We start from the raw sequence: 16,769 nt of genomic DNA, 5'->3' as shown, positions 1-16,769 counted from the left end.
ATCTAATTTAGGCCCACACGGAATCTGCGGACGCAGAATTGCGCAGATTTTCCGCAGATTTTCCGCAGAATTTCGCAGATTTCTGCAGATCTTTAGCCCATTATTAATTCTGTTTATTTACTTGAGTAAATGTGTAAATCAGAATTTATTAAGTTTTTATTCAGTAATTTATTACTTTTTTATATATATATATTAGGGTTTTAGTTATGAGCAGCTGGATACTCCCAAAATAATTTCGCATAAAATCCGCAGATTTTTACCAAAATTCTCAGCAGAAACAGCAAAAAACGTCCGCAGATTCCGTCTGGCAGTGCTAATTACAGCCATGCTCAATCTATCCCAGATGGCTCAATATATATATATATATATATATATATATATATATATATATATATATATATATATATATATATATATATATATATATATATATATATATATATATATATATATATCTATGAATAATGTCAACTAATTGACGCAAAAAAGACGTAGCCTAATTACTTTGATAATCAAAAGCGTCGCTCATTTATACTCATTTGTACATTTGAAGCGTTTTAGAAGAAGGGAATATCTGAAACCGAATTTTACGATATAGCCAGCATTTTGTTTATTTACATTTTATATATTTATTTATTTACCTATAGAAGTAATAATAATAATAATAATAATAATAATAATATATTATTTGCTAAAAATATATATAATTTCAGTATTGGATCACTTGCGATAACCATAATAAATTATTATTATTATTATTATTATTATTATTATTATTATTGTTGTTGTTAATTTCCTATGCCACTTCAGAATGAAACTGACATTACAGATAAGTGGTAATGATTAAAAAGGATAAGGATAGGTGTGTGTGTGTGTGTGTGTGTGTGTGTGTGTGTATGAGGTGCCGTATAGGATTTAAATCAAACTTTGCTTATCAACACATACATAAAACACATTAACACACGCACATACATATAAACTTGCTGCATGCAAACACACCTATACACTCTTGCATATACATATAAACTTGATCTATGCATATACACCCATAAACTCTCACATAAGAATATAAACTTGATGTGTGCATAAACACCCAAATGACACTTGTGAAAACATACAAAATAAAATTCACAAACATATATACAGTTAGTTGTGTATATACATATATGCAAGTGATTTCATATGTGTGTATGCATGAATTTTCACAGTAAAAGGAAGTTTTTTTCACTTTAAAAGGAAGTCGTTTAATTTCAACGTAAAAGTCCTTTGAGTGTAATGAGCAAGATTATTATTTGTCATGAATCAGGTTATTGCAAACCTTAAGAAACAGAAATAATGTGATTATTACAGAAATTACATCTGTTGAATTATGAAAATAGATTATCCTAATTCTAAAAAATAAATAAATAAAAAGGTAATGCAAAGGAATGCTCCTGCAAAATTAAAGGTTTAATATGCAATTAAATTATTGGAAATGTTATTATGTTTTAATAAATATAAAGTTGCTTAAGTAATCATTTTGAATAAAATATGTTTGTCTAATATTAGTTTTTTTATGTTTGTTTTATTATTGGTGTCACTATTCGTCAAGGGTTATGATACACACTTATGTCCAGTAGGGGGCAGGAATGCACTTAAGTGGGTTTTCCTGTCACCAATAAACAGGCTAATGCACCAAAATGCTGGATGCCAGCTGCTGTAAAAATATAAGTAGTAGTTATTAAACACAAAAGGAGTGTCCAGATAATATATATAGCTTTTCCATGGGGGTTAACTTGACCAACATGATGAGCAGAGACTTTTAATCAGCGTTTTTTTTTTTTTTTTTGTATATGATAATTAACAATCAAAATTATACCAAAATCTTGCAATTTTGACACCCACATTGTAAATAATTATAAAAATTTAAAAAACAAAACAAGAAGACTATAGGCTACATTAACATTTGCAATAGAATAGAGGAGTTTAGTTTGAGTATACATTTATATTTATAATTCTGGTTGCTTTTTGAACGTCCTTTAAGGGTTCTATCTGTCCATTTATATTTGTGTATGTAATTACCTAATTAAATGAAAAGGTTTTAAATAAAAATATTTCTTATTTTGAATAGTCTATTTGTATAGACTAATATTTTATATAACATATGTTCATAATTTAACATATTTAATCCCTCTATTAATCACATTATTTCTATTTCATAAGCTTTGCAATAACCAGATTTGTGATAAATGTTTGTGAATTTTATTTATTTATTTATTTTTTGTATGTTTGCGCGAGATGTTATAGGTGTGTTTGCATGCAGTAAGTTTGTGTATGTGCGCGTGTTGTTGAGGGTGTATATGCATAGACAGAGTTTATATTTATATGCGAGTATGTATAGGTGTGTTTGCATGCTGCGAGTTTATATGTATGTGCATGTAAATGTGGGTATTTATGCGAGAATCCAGTTTATATGTATATGCAAGAGTGTATAGTTGTGTTTGCATGCAGCAAGTTTATATGTATGTGCGTGTGTGTTAATGTGAGTGTTTATGTGAGGATCGAGTTTATATGTATGTGCGTGTGTATGTGGGTGTATTCATGCGTCAAGTTTATACACAAGTTTCATCTGTGTTGTTTTGAACATCCAGTAGTATAGGTGTATATGCGAGTAATTTATAGGTGTATATACACGTTTTATGAATGTGTTGATAAGCAAAGTTTGATTTAAATCCTATACACCATAAAATTATAATTATTTCATAAATATAAGCGTTATTGTATTTTATATCCGATAAAACTGCAGCTTCTCTGTTCAGTTGCGTCTGTTTATAGCGCACTGATGACCGGATTAAGAAGGCGGCCGCGTTTGACGTATCGGAGCAACGGACCTAGATAGCTATCTACTATATAATGTCTAAAATTAACACCTTCTTTTTTTAACAAATTATTTCCTGAGAGTTAAATCTTCTTTTGGGTGATTAACTACTAATCGCAATAATTACATGAAAAATAGAAAAAAATATTTATTGATTCCTTGTGTTTAGGCGCTACGTCATCCACATGCGTGATTTTTTCAAATTTGAGTTGCTATAGTAACGCGTGTTATTATATGACTCGATATATAAACACTGAAAGCGCTGAAAATCTTGGTTGAGAGACGAGGCGAATTCAGAGACTTGCAGAGACTTTTGTGCTGAAACTGATTTTTCAAGAAGCCCTGAGGATTTCTGAGAGGAGACTTTCTTTCCAGGACGACATCGGAGGATTTTTTCTTTGAAAAGATTATATAATTATTTTAATCGTTCAGATTACTTGTTAAGACGCTTATTTTATTGCTCTTTTGTCATTTCTGTTTTAGTTTGTGCATTTTTTTCTTCTTGTGTGTTTGACATTTTAGTTGTTTTTTATTGATTTGTCATTATATTTTCTCTTGTTTGTATTTTCTCTTGTGGTGGAGTTTTGCAGGACGGTCTTCATGGCGCAAATGGCTGAAAGAGGAAGTGAGTGTTCTTCATTTGACATTTGTTTATTATTGCTATGTTTATGTTGTGTTTTACTGTGTTTTAATAAATGAATATGAAGAAGATTGTGTAAATCAAGCCATTTAATCTTAAAATATCTCCTGCTAACAAATAAATATTATTTTATTTAATAAAGAAACAAACAGACTTATTGAGAAAGTATTTTATTCCTTGAATCAGTTTTAATGATTGTAATAATGCAGTGTGACCACTGACAGTGAGTGATGTTTTATTAATAATCAATAATCAGTGTTTGCTGTCTGTGATATTTCATCCTCAGGCCGCTCCAGATCCAGGAGTGCAGCTTTCACCCAGACAGCAGTTCAGGACACAGAGACACGGGACGCTTCTGGTGGGCTTCCTGGTTATTTGGCTCCTCTGTCCTCCCTGTTGGCCGATTCAGTGTCCACAGATCAGAGGAAGAGGAAGCAGCAAACGGCGTCCACCTCGTCTAGGAGACCTGCCAAACGCTCTCGCAGAGGTCAGCACAGGCTTATAGTGGAGACTCAGTTGTGAAATGATTGGTCATTAAAGAGACTCAACTCATGTTTTCTCTTCAACACATTTCTGCTGCTCTTCTGTGTTGCAGACCAATATGCCAAGGGCCCGTTGCTGGGACGAGGCGGATTCGGCTCTGTGTTTGCTGGGATCCGCAGGTCTGATGGACTGCCAGTAAGACTTTTCCTTCACTCCTTCATTCAGACAGGCTTTTGAAATGTTGATGTCAGTAAATGTCCCGTGTCCCGATCAGGCAGGGCTTATTTACTGTGCTTTATCTGTCTACAGGTGGCCATCAAGTACGTGTCTAAAGAGCCGACGGACACCAGATTGAAAGTTGTAAGTTGAGCGTGAATCTGTTGTGTTTGATTCAGTCCTGGATGTAACGAAGCATTTGTCCTGCAGGACGGTCAGGGTCGTCTGCCACTGGAGGTGGCGTTGATGACCCGCGTCTCTTCAGCTCCTGTCTGTCCCAGTGTCCTGCAGCTGCTGGACTGGTTTGACCATCGCAGACGCTACGTCCTGATCCTGGAGCGTCCGGCTCCTTGCCAAGATCTCCAGAGTTTCTGTGAGGAGAACGGCTGTCTGGACGAGCCTCTGGCCAAGAAAGTGCTGGTGCAGCTGATCGCGGCGCTGAAACACTGCGAGAGCCGCCGCGTCCTGCACCGAGACGTCAAGCCAGAGAATCTGCTGATCTCCACAGACTCACACGACATCAAGCTGCTGGACTTCGGCTGTGGAGATCTGATGAAGGACTCGGCCTACAGATACTTTGCAGGTTGGTTTGTGTGACTGAAGGAAACGCTCTGAGGATGTTTGTGAACTTGCTGTGATTCTCCAAAGGGAGTTTGTGTGTACTGGAGCCTTTAGAGTGTGTGTTTGTGCTCTTCTTGTGTCTCTCAGGCACTCCAGCTTTTGCTCCTCCTGAGTGGTTTCGGCATCATCGCTATCATGCCTCTCCACTGACAGTCTGGTCCATCGGCGTGACTCTCTACAACATCCTGTGCGACTGTTTCCCCTTCAGAGGCGCACAGAGGGTCACGTCCAAAAGCAGACTGCACTTCCCGAGGAAGCTGTCGACAGGTAAGAGATGAAGATGATGTGGTGAGCGAGCAGAAGTTTGTGCTTTTGTGGTTCTGAAGGCTGTGTTGTGTGGAACAGAGTGCCGTCAGCTGATTCGCTGGTGTCTCAGTGCAGCGCCAGCAGATCGGCCCAGTTTAGATGACATTGAGCGCCACCCCTGGTTGCAGTGAACAGGTGGCCAGTGGCATTACACTTATCTGAATGCCAGCAGTCGTGACTTTGCATTGTTAGAGTCAGTGTAGATAAATGCTTTCAATGATTTGTAGAGGGTGAGCAGGAATGGCAGAGGAACTGCAGAGAACAGCTTCCTGATCCTGAGCTTCCTCTGCTGCATCTGTGAGACTCTGTGTGGATGCTGGAGGAGCTGAAAATGCAGCGCCAGCTGAAACCAGAGCATCGACGACACACATCAGCCAGTCTAAAGCAGACAGATGTGGAGGATTTAGACCAGTTAGACAACAGGTCTACTATTAATGACCAGCACATTGTATATTTGCATATAGCAAAGCAGAGATTGGTACATGAAGACAGTTAAACCTGTACAGAATGATCTATTTCTTATAAATATCATGTATTTTTAACATTTCATCAATGTACAGAACACAAATAAACATTCTTTACATATTTGATGTGGTTTTGTTAGTGATTGAATAATTCATCACAGACAAAGCAGAATCACAGTGAAGAGATTCATGTCTAAGTTATTTCTAGAAAAAAGGCAAATAAAGCATTTACTGTATTCAGCTTTCCTATAGAAAACCTTTAGAATAACAAGATTTAGTTACAGTAAGAACTGTGATCAGATTATAAGCTGTGTTTAGAGGTATTTAGCTTATATTAAAGTACAGTCAGTGCTGACAGAGTATGATTTCCCTCAGCTCAATCAGCTTGCTTGAGTTTTCACTCTTGAGTCTGGTGAGAAGAATCTGTGAAGAACATTGGAGGAGAGGAGACTTACTGTATCTTCTGCTGTCTCAGTATTACACTGTACAGTTTTAATTGTCTATTTTGTAAGACTCAAATATCAGGAAAGATGTATTATCTACATTATCCATCTGTTATAATAGAGAAATTTCAGCATTGTGGATGTGACATTTCCTGTCAAAACGTGAAACCTAAAATCACAGAAAAAGCATATGTTATGCATTATCTTACATTATACTGAAACATCTGTTTATATTTTCCAAAACAACTGACCACAGAATTATGAGATCAGAAAAAAATCAATCTGTAACCATTTTTAATATTTTAAATGAGGAAAATAATCATGCGTTATGGATGTGACCAAAAATAAGTTTGCGGGTTTACAGAAAACAACATACTTTGTAGAAATTCTGTGAATTAAACTGCACAACCCAAAAGAAACAATGTGAAACAAAATCAGAGTCGGCTCACTATAGAACATAAATAATATATATAATATATTTTATTTGATATTTTTGCATTTATGAGAAAGGTTTATTTTGAATTTGACTCCTCTCTGTTGTGGATGTGACAGATGTGAAATTGGCACTTGTGTGACTTTGGTAAATGAAAAATAATTGGTTGAAAACATTGACAGAGACATTTTTGAATATTTTACAGTACTGAAAAACACAAGCCCACACATAAAAATAACCTACAAAGAGTTTTGCTATTCTGGAGAAAACTTTTTCAGGTTGACATTTGCATGGATTTGCTCAAAACTTGGTTGCTTCAGGTGATACTTTTCCTTTCATGTTTCTTGATTTGTATAGTTTTCTTCGTTGTGATGAACGGCCTCTAACCGTTTAACAATCCAAACACCAGGCTGAAGGTGGAACTCACTGGTTCTTGGAGAAAAAGAGATTTTGTCTGATGAATCTTTATATAGTGTCGCATCTTTACTGTTTCTGTCTAAAATATTGAATGATAATTAGCAAAAAAAAATATATGTTTAAAGTGCTCAAACATCCACGTTATACAGACACACACACACACACACACACAGTTATATATATATATATATATATATATATATATATATATATATATATATATATATATATATATATATATATATATATATATATAGGCCTATATAAATATATATATAAATATACAGTTGAAGTCAGAATTATTAGCCCCCCTTTTAATTCGTTCATTCATTTTCTTTTCGACTTAGTCCCATTATTATTCTGGGGTCGCCACAGTAGAATGAACCGCCAACTTATCCAGCATATGTTTTACACAGCAGATGCCCTTCCAGCTGCAACTCATCTATGGGAAACCTTTTAATTTTCACTATTAAATATTTCTAAAATTATTATTAAAGAGAGCAATGAAATTTTCACTGTGTGTCTGATCATAGTTTTTTGGAGTTTTATTATTTATAGTATAATATAAATATTACTTATTATTAAGTCTTATTTGTTTTGGCTAGAATAAAAGCAGTTTTTAATTTTTAAAACCACTTTAAGGTCAGTATTATTAGCCCATTTAAGCATTTTTTTAAGCAAAAAAAAAAAATGTAATGGTTTGCAGAACAAACCATCGTTATACAATAACTTGCTCAATTACATTAACCTGCCTAGTTACCCTAATTAACCTAGTTAAGCCTTTAAATGTCACTTGAAGCTGTATAGAAGTGTCTTGAAAAGTATCTAGTCAAATATTATTTACTGTCATCATGGCAAAGATGAAATAAATCAGTTGTTAAGAATGAGTTTTTAAAACAATTATGTTAAGAAATGTGTTGAAAAAAATCTTCCCTCCGTTAAACAGAAATGTGGGGTGGGGGGGTTAACTTTATTTTTATTATTATTATGTAGTTTTTTTTAAATAACATACTTTACTAATAATTTACTATTTATTTAGTATAACCCATACTACAAAACTATTTATTTAAAATATTAAACAAAAAAAGTGTCTCTTGAAAACAACTGATCCCACACATTGTTCCCCACAGTTACATACAGTTTACTTGATTACGATAGGTCCTATAAAAAAGCACCAAATAAAACAACGCAGAAGAGAAGATAAATAGAAGAAAAAATGGACAAACACAGGTAATTTTATGCAGGTAACTGAATGAATATAGTCTTAATACACTGAAGTAAAACTTGTGCTAAATATTGTGTGTAATAACACTTGTTCCAGAGATGCAAAATTTTGTTCCACCATTTCAATGTTTCTGTCATGTCATAGTGCATCTGGGGTGGACAGAAACAAATTAATTGTAGCTGGACTCTTGTCTGGTCGCTTAAAGTTAGGGCACGGTGTAATTTCTCATTTTAAATAATAGTTTTAAAAGATATATGTGTGGTATTTAGTGATTCATTTTGTTTTTAATTTAAATGAACTAATTTAGTAATGTTTGTATGTAACTGGACTTTTAAAATTTGATCTAAAACTGTTTCTTTTCATTTAAATAACATTAGTGACAACATTAGAAAAACATACAGTTGAAGTCAGAATTATTATCCCCCCTCAAATTTTTTACTTCCTTTTTAAATATTTTGCAAATTATGTTTATTAGAGCAAGTAAATTTTCACAGTATGTCTGATAATATTTTTTCTTCTGAAGAAAGTCTTAATTGTTTTTATTTTGGCTAGAATAAAATCAGTTATTAATTATTTAAACACCATTTTAAGGTCAAATTATTAGCCCCTTTAAGCTTTATTTTTTCAGATAGTCTACACAGAACAAAACATCGTTATACAATAACTTGCCTAATTACTCAAACCTGCCTTGTTACCATAATAAACCAAGTTAAGCCTTTAAATGTCACTTTAAGCTGTATAGAAGTGTCTTCAAAAAATAAATAGTCAAATATTATTTTCTGTCATCATGAAAAAGATGCAATAAATCAGTTTTTAGAAATGAGTTATTAAAACTAGACATTCTCTCTTCCGCTTAGACTGCAGTCTCTTCATTTGAGCATTTGTTTGTATTTATTTGAATGTTTATTTGCAATTTAAATAAACATTTTCTGTGAATTCTTTACCTTCATGAATTCTTTTTTACATGAATAATGTTTCAAATAAAATATAAAGAAAAATATACAACTATAGTCAAAATTAAGTTATCCATGCATTAACTAAACCCGCCAGTAGGTGGCGGTAATGCCCTGTCTTAAGTGAATAAGACAGTTATTCAGTAACTAAGCAACGGTTGTATTTATGAACAGGTCAATGAATCGACTCTGACAATTAATTTCAACCACAGATTTATTCACCAAACTAACCCACTCTAGCCTAAATAACCACTGGATATATGTAAGCGCTACCAGGTTGGAAGAATGATTAATATTCTTGAGATTGAAGATTTTTGTTGACATTAATTGCAGTGGATTTTATAGAGTTACAAGAAAAGGTAGAAAATGGTTTTAACTGCGAACTGTACTGATTTTATGTGTGAACATGCTACATGCTGACACAGCGCTGATCATAAGTAACCAACTCTTCCAGAATCATCAGTCATTTAAAAGGTGAATCCCAACAAACACACAACGTTGCCTCAACGTAGCGACCTCCTTACAACGTTGTACCAACCTTGCAAAAAGGTTTAGGATTCTACGTTGTGGCTAAAGGTTGTCACAACGATGTCAGATGCACTGAACATTCTTATATTAAGCAATGTGTTCCCTTTATTATGAAGTCAAAATCATTTCACAGGTAAAAACTGACTCAAATAATCAAATTAATAATGCAACGAGAAAAAGGATGATGAGAAAAGGATAAACGTTGATTCTTGTTTGAGATTTATTGGAAGACAGAAACAACATGCTAATTCATGCTAGAATCATGCTAACAACATGCTAATTCGGGCTAGAATCATGCTAATTCATGCTAAAAACATGCTAGTAACATGCTAATTTATGCCAGAATCATGCTAACAACATGCTAATTTATGCCAGAATGATGCTAACAAAATGCTAATTCATGCTAGAAACATGCTAACAACATGCTAATTCATGCTAAAAACATGCTAACAACCTGCTAATTCATGCTGGTCTGGCTTGTTTTAGTTGTTACTTATATGCTTTTATAACTTTAAGTATATACTTGTTACTTATAGTTGAAACTATCATGTCTTTGGAAAGAAACCCATGCCAACAAAAGAAGAACATACAAACTCCACACAGAAATGCCAACTGGCCCAACCGGAACTCGAACCAGCCAACCTCTTGCTGTGAGGTGACAGTGCGAACCACTGAGCCACCGTGCCACCTGGAGGTCATATCTTCTTCAATGTTACAAAGTTGAGGTGTAATGCTACACAAGAATGATGCTTTGGTTGGGTATGGCTACTTTGGCTCTCAGTTTTGTGTCATGATTTGATTTGATTCTGATTCACAAGTTCTAATTTGTATTCTTGATTGAATTCTTCAGTGTGTTAACATGAAAATATATAAAGCGAGAAGTTTGTAAGTTCCACACGCTGTTGTTGAAAGAACAATGTATTTGTTCAGTGGAACAGTGATGTTCAGTAGTATTGCTGCTTATTAAACTGAAATACACATTCATAAATATGTTAGAATTTTTTTTTTATTATTATTAAAATCAGCTCCATTATTGGTCCTGTTTCAAAGTACACGGCTCTTCTTGAGTCTATACTTAGAGCTTGGAAAAAATATCCATTGTAGCCACAAAGGCTCTTTAGATCCAAATTCGTCTGTTGTAGTGACCTCAATCAGCTCCTAAATAGTTAGGAGCTAAATTAACACTAAATAGTTCTAAAAATCTACTTTTCAAGCTGTTTGGACAGACATGTGTGCAAGTATAGTGTATAGACCATTATATTCGGGTGATATAAACACACACAAGCCTTTTTTATCAATTAAACAACAAAAAACGGTGGACCAATTGGAGCAGTTTTCAGACTGACTTTACGTAGGAGTGCGATCCCCCCGCCCACCAATATTGATTGACAGCCTTGCGTCACGATCATATCCTCAGTTTCTTGTTGCACGTCCGCCATTTTTAGCGTGTGAGTCAAAGTGATAATGCTAAAGGAACACCCTTGCTCTATTTTTTGATGAAAAGCTCATTGGGCTCAACACAAGATCAATATTCTCCACATTATCGCTGTAATCGGAATTATTGCTTGTACCTTTTGCATGACGCCGTGCATTTTGGAGTTCTGGGCAAGGGTTTCTGTCGGCATGCACGCGGTGGAGCTTCGGGTCAGCGGCTCGGCGCTGCGTGGGTTTCTGTCAGGCTGCACGCAGCGGAGCTTCGGGTCAGCGGCTCGCCGCTGCATGGGTTTCTGTCAGCGTGCACGCGGCGGAGCTTAAGTTGATAAAGTGTGTTTAGTTATTAGTTTCGGTGTACAAGCTCGGCACTTTACACCGAGACTATACAAAGACACAAATGATTTTGTACTCAGCTTGGTCTGTGTCCGACTCGTTCATGTACGGCTAAATGCTCATCCTAGCATAGCTTAGCTTCTCCCTCTGTCTGTCAGCCTGTCTGTTGAAAACACAGAGCGTGGGAGCTCTTGGCTCTGCCCCCTTGTTACATTGGGCGGGAAGCCGAAACTGTGAAGCAACACGCCCCTAAACAGCAAACCGTGTAAACGCCCACAACATGACACTTTTTAGCACATTATAATAAAAACATCTGAACTGTGTGTTGAACTTAATATAAACTGGTGACCCCAGAAGAACCATAATATTAATATTAAATCATAAAAAAGGGAAACTATGTGCCCTTTAAATTTCCATCAGCACTGATGCCTACAGGCTTTTTTTAGGTTCTCGTTCTGGAGGTGCCGTCTTACATGACGGTCCATGCCAAAGGAAATGTGGACGGGTACGTTCTCGAAAATCTGAAAGCAAGGCTGGAGCAGTGGTTGAGGTCAAGAAGAAGGTGCAGCCTAAAGAGCAAGAAGATGACATTGTTGATGCAAGCGCTCTTGATGATCAAGGTCAGTGGAGTGCAGATTACATTCTATATATTTCATCATCTCCTATATTTGAATGCATTTTAATTGTACACACAGGTGACAGTGATTATAACCAGCTGATGAGGAGGCCAGATCCAGACTGGCTGTCAGGCACTTCACTCCTCTTCCCTCCTGCTCTTCATCATGTCCCACGTCTACCTCACGGAAATGTCCTCGCAGGATGGTGGGACCTCCTCGCAAATTTCTTCCAGATTCAGGTAAAGGGTTAATCTAGCTTTTTGGGTCACAGAGGTAAAATAAGTGAAGTTTCACAAACTCATTTCAAAAGGAGTGTGATATTATTGACAGCTGGTCCCTATCGGTAATCATTATCTAGCCAATCGTATTATTCCAAATTTAACATAAATATCCAGCCTAACTTTACTCCCTATCTTCGCTTTGGAAGACCCCACCCATTCATCCCTTCTCCCACCTCCTCAATTCTAGGATTGGGCTACATGGTGGCTCATCGATCCCTCTAAATGCTCATTGACCAGATGGGAGCGATGAGCTCATCTATTGTCATCTATCATCGTCGATTGTCAAGTGATGCGATTTCGCAGGTCAGAGTTCACCTAGCTTGAACTTTGCACCACAGCGAACTGCGAAACTTAACGCATGACCCTGACGTATCAGCGTGTGTGAATGGAAGTCTATAGGGAGAAAAGTCAAATGTGACCACAGCTTAAGTGTGAGTTCTGCGATTACACCTGTAATAACAAGAAGCACCTGCTCAATTATCAGCTGTCCCACACCAACGACAAACCTTTCAAATGTAAAGAGTGCAAGTATGCAACAAGCAAAGAAGCCTTCCTGGTGTCCCACATCACCATTAAGCACACTGGAGAGTGAGGTAATTATTAGGAATGTTCATACATCAGGAAGGGCTGGGCGATTAACAGCAGACAATTTTCATGCACTTTTTGTCAGTAAAGCTGGTTCTAGTAAACATCCAAAACATTTTTTCAGATGCATTAGCGTTTACTACACACTACACAGAGTCATTGTACACTGATAAGCTATGCAAACTCAAATAATAACAGAGATAATCATTCTGTAATAATGACAGCTGTTTGCGTCACTTTAGCTCATTAGCAGAGACTGAAAGACCTGTAATGGATGTGACAAAGCAGACATCCAAAACATGCAGTGTTGGTGGTTCTCCAGGAATGTGGTTGAGAAACACTGATTTAAAGGTATGTAAATCACCCATTTAAGGTCCTAACCTATTTCATGTTTTACATGTTTAATTTTTGTAGCTTCAGAAAATTCAGTAAGGACCAGATATTCATAAATGTTATAGCAGCCGTTTTAACATTAATATATGATTGAATTGCTTCTTGTTACAGTTATGAAATAGTTTGTCAACAGCTAGGAAATGTTCATGGGCCAGTGACATCACCACATAGTATGTTGTTACTCCAATCTCACTTCATAACAATCGATTGTTTGAAATAAATCTTTCTGGAAGAGTATTTCATAGTCTTGTGTTTATTAGACATAATGAATCAGTGAAAATAGTACAATATTCTGTTTATTCAAGCACTAGTGGTATTTCCTGGGTTTCTTCATGGGCATTTTGGGTTTCTGTGAAAGCGCCCTCTGGCTTTTGGCAGAGATTTACTATAGATCACACCATCCCTCCCTGACAAGATATGCATGAGAATGTATGATCTGCTCAATCGAGTTTGCATTTTTTTTTAACAATTAATGAAACAGGGCTGTTCAATATTTGATTCTGATTGGCTAATGAACATTTTCAGATCTGCAAATTTATTTTCATGGAAGCAAACAGCCAAAGAAGTTCCAGGCAGGCACTATGCTAAATGATTTTAATTGTTTCATAGAGCACAAATGGCAAAAGTTTAATCACAGCAAAACTATAGGCTTTGGTTGAGATAGCTAAGAATCTAGTCCCTGACACAGCAGTAGTTTGAATACAACAATGTCTTTAGGTGTGGTAACTGTAGTACAAATGGGATAAATTTACTCTGATCTATTGAAGTTGCAGAGTAGTTTCTAACAATTCAATGCCTGTCATCAATTTTTCCTCAGTTAAATTGGTGGAATGTTTTCTGATCATGTCTGTTTGTCTTTACCCAGGTGAAAAGCCCTTCTCCTGTAAAATGTGCCACTTTACGACACGACACAGGAAGAACCTGCGACTACATGTGCAATGTCGCCACCCTGAGACTTTTCAAGAGTCGAACACATCCAGATGAGCCGATCTGACGACGACAGACGCCTGTTTTCACCCTGAAGCAGATTGAGGAGCTGAGGTTACAGCATGAAAACCAGGAATTTCAAGAGACCATTGTGAGTACATGGATGTGCATCTTGTATGTAACGGGCAGAAAAATTCTAGTATATTTTCCCAAAAGTCTAAACTAATTTTCTTTAAAGTAAATCTGAAAGTAGTAATAAATATGCTACACAAATTAACTTACGTATTAACTAATGTATGAATGTTTTGCTTACTTGATGTGAAATGCATTATGTAAATCACTTTTAAAAGTGTCTCTATTTTGTTTTTTGATAAAAAGGGAAAAAGTGCTACTTATATTCAGGAAGATACAATATATATTATGCTTATTCCATGGTCTGATGAATTCTTCATTCCGATAGGCTGGAATGTGTGCAGTATAATAGTTGAATGCACAGTTAGGTCCAGTCAGTTTTGATCACAGTTCTAAGTAGTTTTGCCACCCTAAAACATTAGTAGTAACTATAGTAACTCAATGAAAGTTGCTGGAGCTTTTTACCTGACACGCATTTCTCTCCGACATGTGCATCACCAGGGAGTTGTTGGGGTCAACCACCTTGACAGTATTGTCAAAAATATTTGTGGAGAGGTAGCTGACATGTTATTATGAGTTATTAGATATGCCATGTCATACACACACACACACACACACACACACACACACACACGATTTCAGTCAAATATTGAACTGCTGAGACAAATACTAGTTTTAACTTGTATATAAACTGGCAAATGAAGCGACGCAGTGGCGCAGTAGGTAGTGCTGTCGCCCTACAGCAAGAAGGTCATTGGTTCGAGCCTCGGCTGTGTAAGTTGGCGTTTATGTGTGGAGTTTGCATGTTCTCCCTCCGGGTGCCCTGATTTCCTCCACATACCAAAGACATGCGGTACAGGTGAATTGTGTGATGCCATCTTCCATCGCGATGTTTCACTTTAGACATTGTATGTTACCAAATGGTTGACATCGCCCAACCTGAATTTAACGTTGATGGTGTTATTTCAACAATTGCTGCTTGCAAAAAACTGAGTGGAAAGAAAATAAGAAATTCATCTTTTACAAATGACAAATAATGAATTTTATCGATACTTCAGGTACCCCATTTGAAAATTACCTGTATTGAATTCCACTAATTGTATTTAAGTTTGTTAAAGTTGTTTAAGTTTGTTGAAAATGTTCCTCAAAACATCAATGGTTTTCTCTGCTGTTGTTGATGTCATGACTTGCACCTCAGGCCACTTTGAATGCGCATCGACCACGACTAGATACATGTGACCCTCACATGGCCCAGCAAAATCTACATGTATGCGCTCCCATGGTTTACTTGGCCATTCCCATGGATGGAGAGGTGCTTGTGATGGCATTTTCTGTATTTGTTGGCATGACTGACACATTTTCACTTGCAATTCAATGTCAGCATCCAGACGCGGCCACCACACATAGCTACGAGCAATGGCTTTCATTCTGACAATTCCTGGATGTCCAGTGTGCAGTTCTTCCAGCACTCTTTTCTGTAGTTTGTGTGACACCACAACTCTCATACCCCTCATCAAACATCCATGTTGGACAGACAGCTCACTGTGTTTGGAGATGAAAGTTGAGAGTTCATTATTATCTGTCAGGCTGATAGCTTGAGTTCCTTGTAGAACCATTTTGACCACTGTAGCCAAAATAGAGTCGCTCATAGTCTCTCTTCTAATATCAGTGGCACCAACAGGGAGTTTTTCCATCTGTCCGAGGTAGAACAGCTCTACAGCTTTGTTCTTTTCTCTATGTTCTACGTGCAATGGCAGACGGGAAAGACCATCAGCATTTCCGTGATGTTCGGCTCTATAGTACTCAATGGGCTCTATGCACGGCGGCGCGTGACGTATTTCCGGTAAAATTTAAGACCCCGAGCCTACTTCCGCCGATCGTACAGTACAGTGCTACAACAGGAGCGCTACTGATAAAAACGAGTAATGTTTTGGACAGTTGCCTTAATGTTTTATGCCATTATAGCCCACTTATATATGTTTATGTCAGCTACATAAATATGACATCTAAACGTTTAAAAGTATCATTTGAAAGACGTGAGAACAGTACTTGTAGATACCACTGCTGTGTTCAGCAATGCACAGCGTCAAAAATTGAACTCTTACCTTAGTTTCCACACGTTTCCAAAAGACAAAGTCGTGCAGAAGAGGTGGGTTGTTGATATTAAAGATATCTGTGAGAATTTTACAGAAACAGAAAAAAACAAGAGTGTAGCTGACAATTTCAGTCTAGAAAACTGATCGAGGCTCGAGTGCCAACCGGATGCAGACATTTAAAGAAAGGAGCTTTTATGGCAAATAATAGTTTATTTTCATTGCCTTTGAAGTAAAAAAAAATGAACATTAATATTTATAAAAATTTCTTAAGCTACTTTCTAAGTGCATTTTTTTTTAATTCAGAATAAAGACCTTTATTTTATTCACTGTACATATAAAATATAATTCACTGTATGTAATTTTAAATAATTGTCAAAAAAATGTA

At 36.2% G+C, this 16,769-nt stretch overlaps 1 protein-coding gene across 1 annotated transcript; it reads left to right on the top strand.

The window, feature by feature from the left end:
* Positions 1 to 3,048: 3,048 nt before the first annotated feature.
* On the top strand, positions 3,049 to 5,712 carry pimr53 (Pim proto-oncogene, serine/threonine kinase, related 53). Its single transcript, XM_021467106.3, has 8 exons — positions 3,049 to 3,482; positions 3,784 to 3,984; positions 4,093 to 4,175; positions 4,290 to 4,340; positions 4,407 to 4,779; positions 4,905 to 5,084; positions 5,163 to 5,258; positions 5,351 to 5,712. Exons 1-7 carry the CDS (start codon positions 3,458 to 3,460, stop codon positions 5,252 to 5,254), a joined length of 1,005 nt encoding a protein of 334 aa, XP_021322781.1. The 5' UTR covers positions 3,049 to 3,457; the 3' UTR covers positions 5,255 to 5,258; positions 5,351 to 5,712.
* Positions 5,713 to 16,769: the final 11,057 nt, after the last annotated feature.

The sequence above is a fragment of the Danio rerio genome, chromosome 2 (assembly GCF_049306965.1).
Source record: "Danio rerio strain Tuebingen ecotype United States chromosome 2, GRCz12tu, whole genome shotgun sequence".
NCBI lineage: Eukaryota > Metazoa > Chordata > Actinopteri > Cypriniformes > Danionidae > Danio > Danio rerio.
This window is presented reverse-complemented; position numbering and strand designations above follow the sequence as displayed.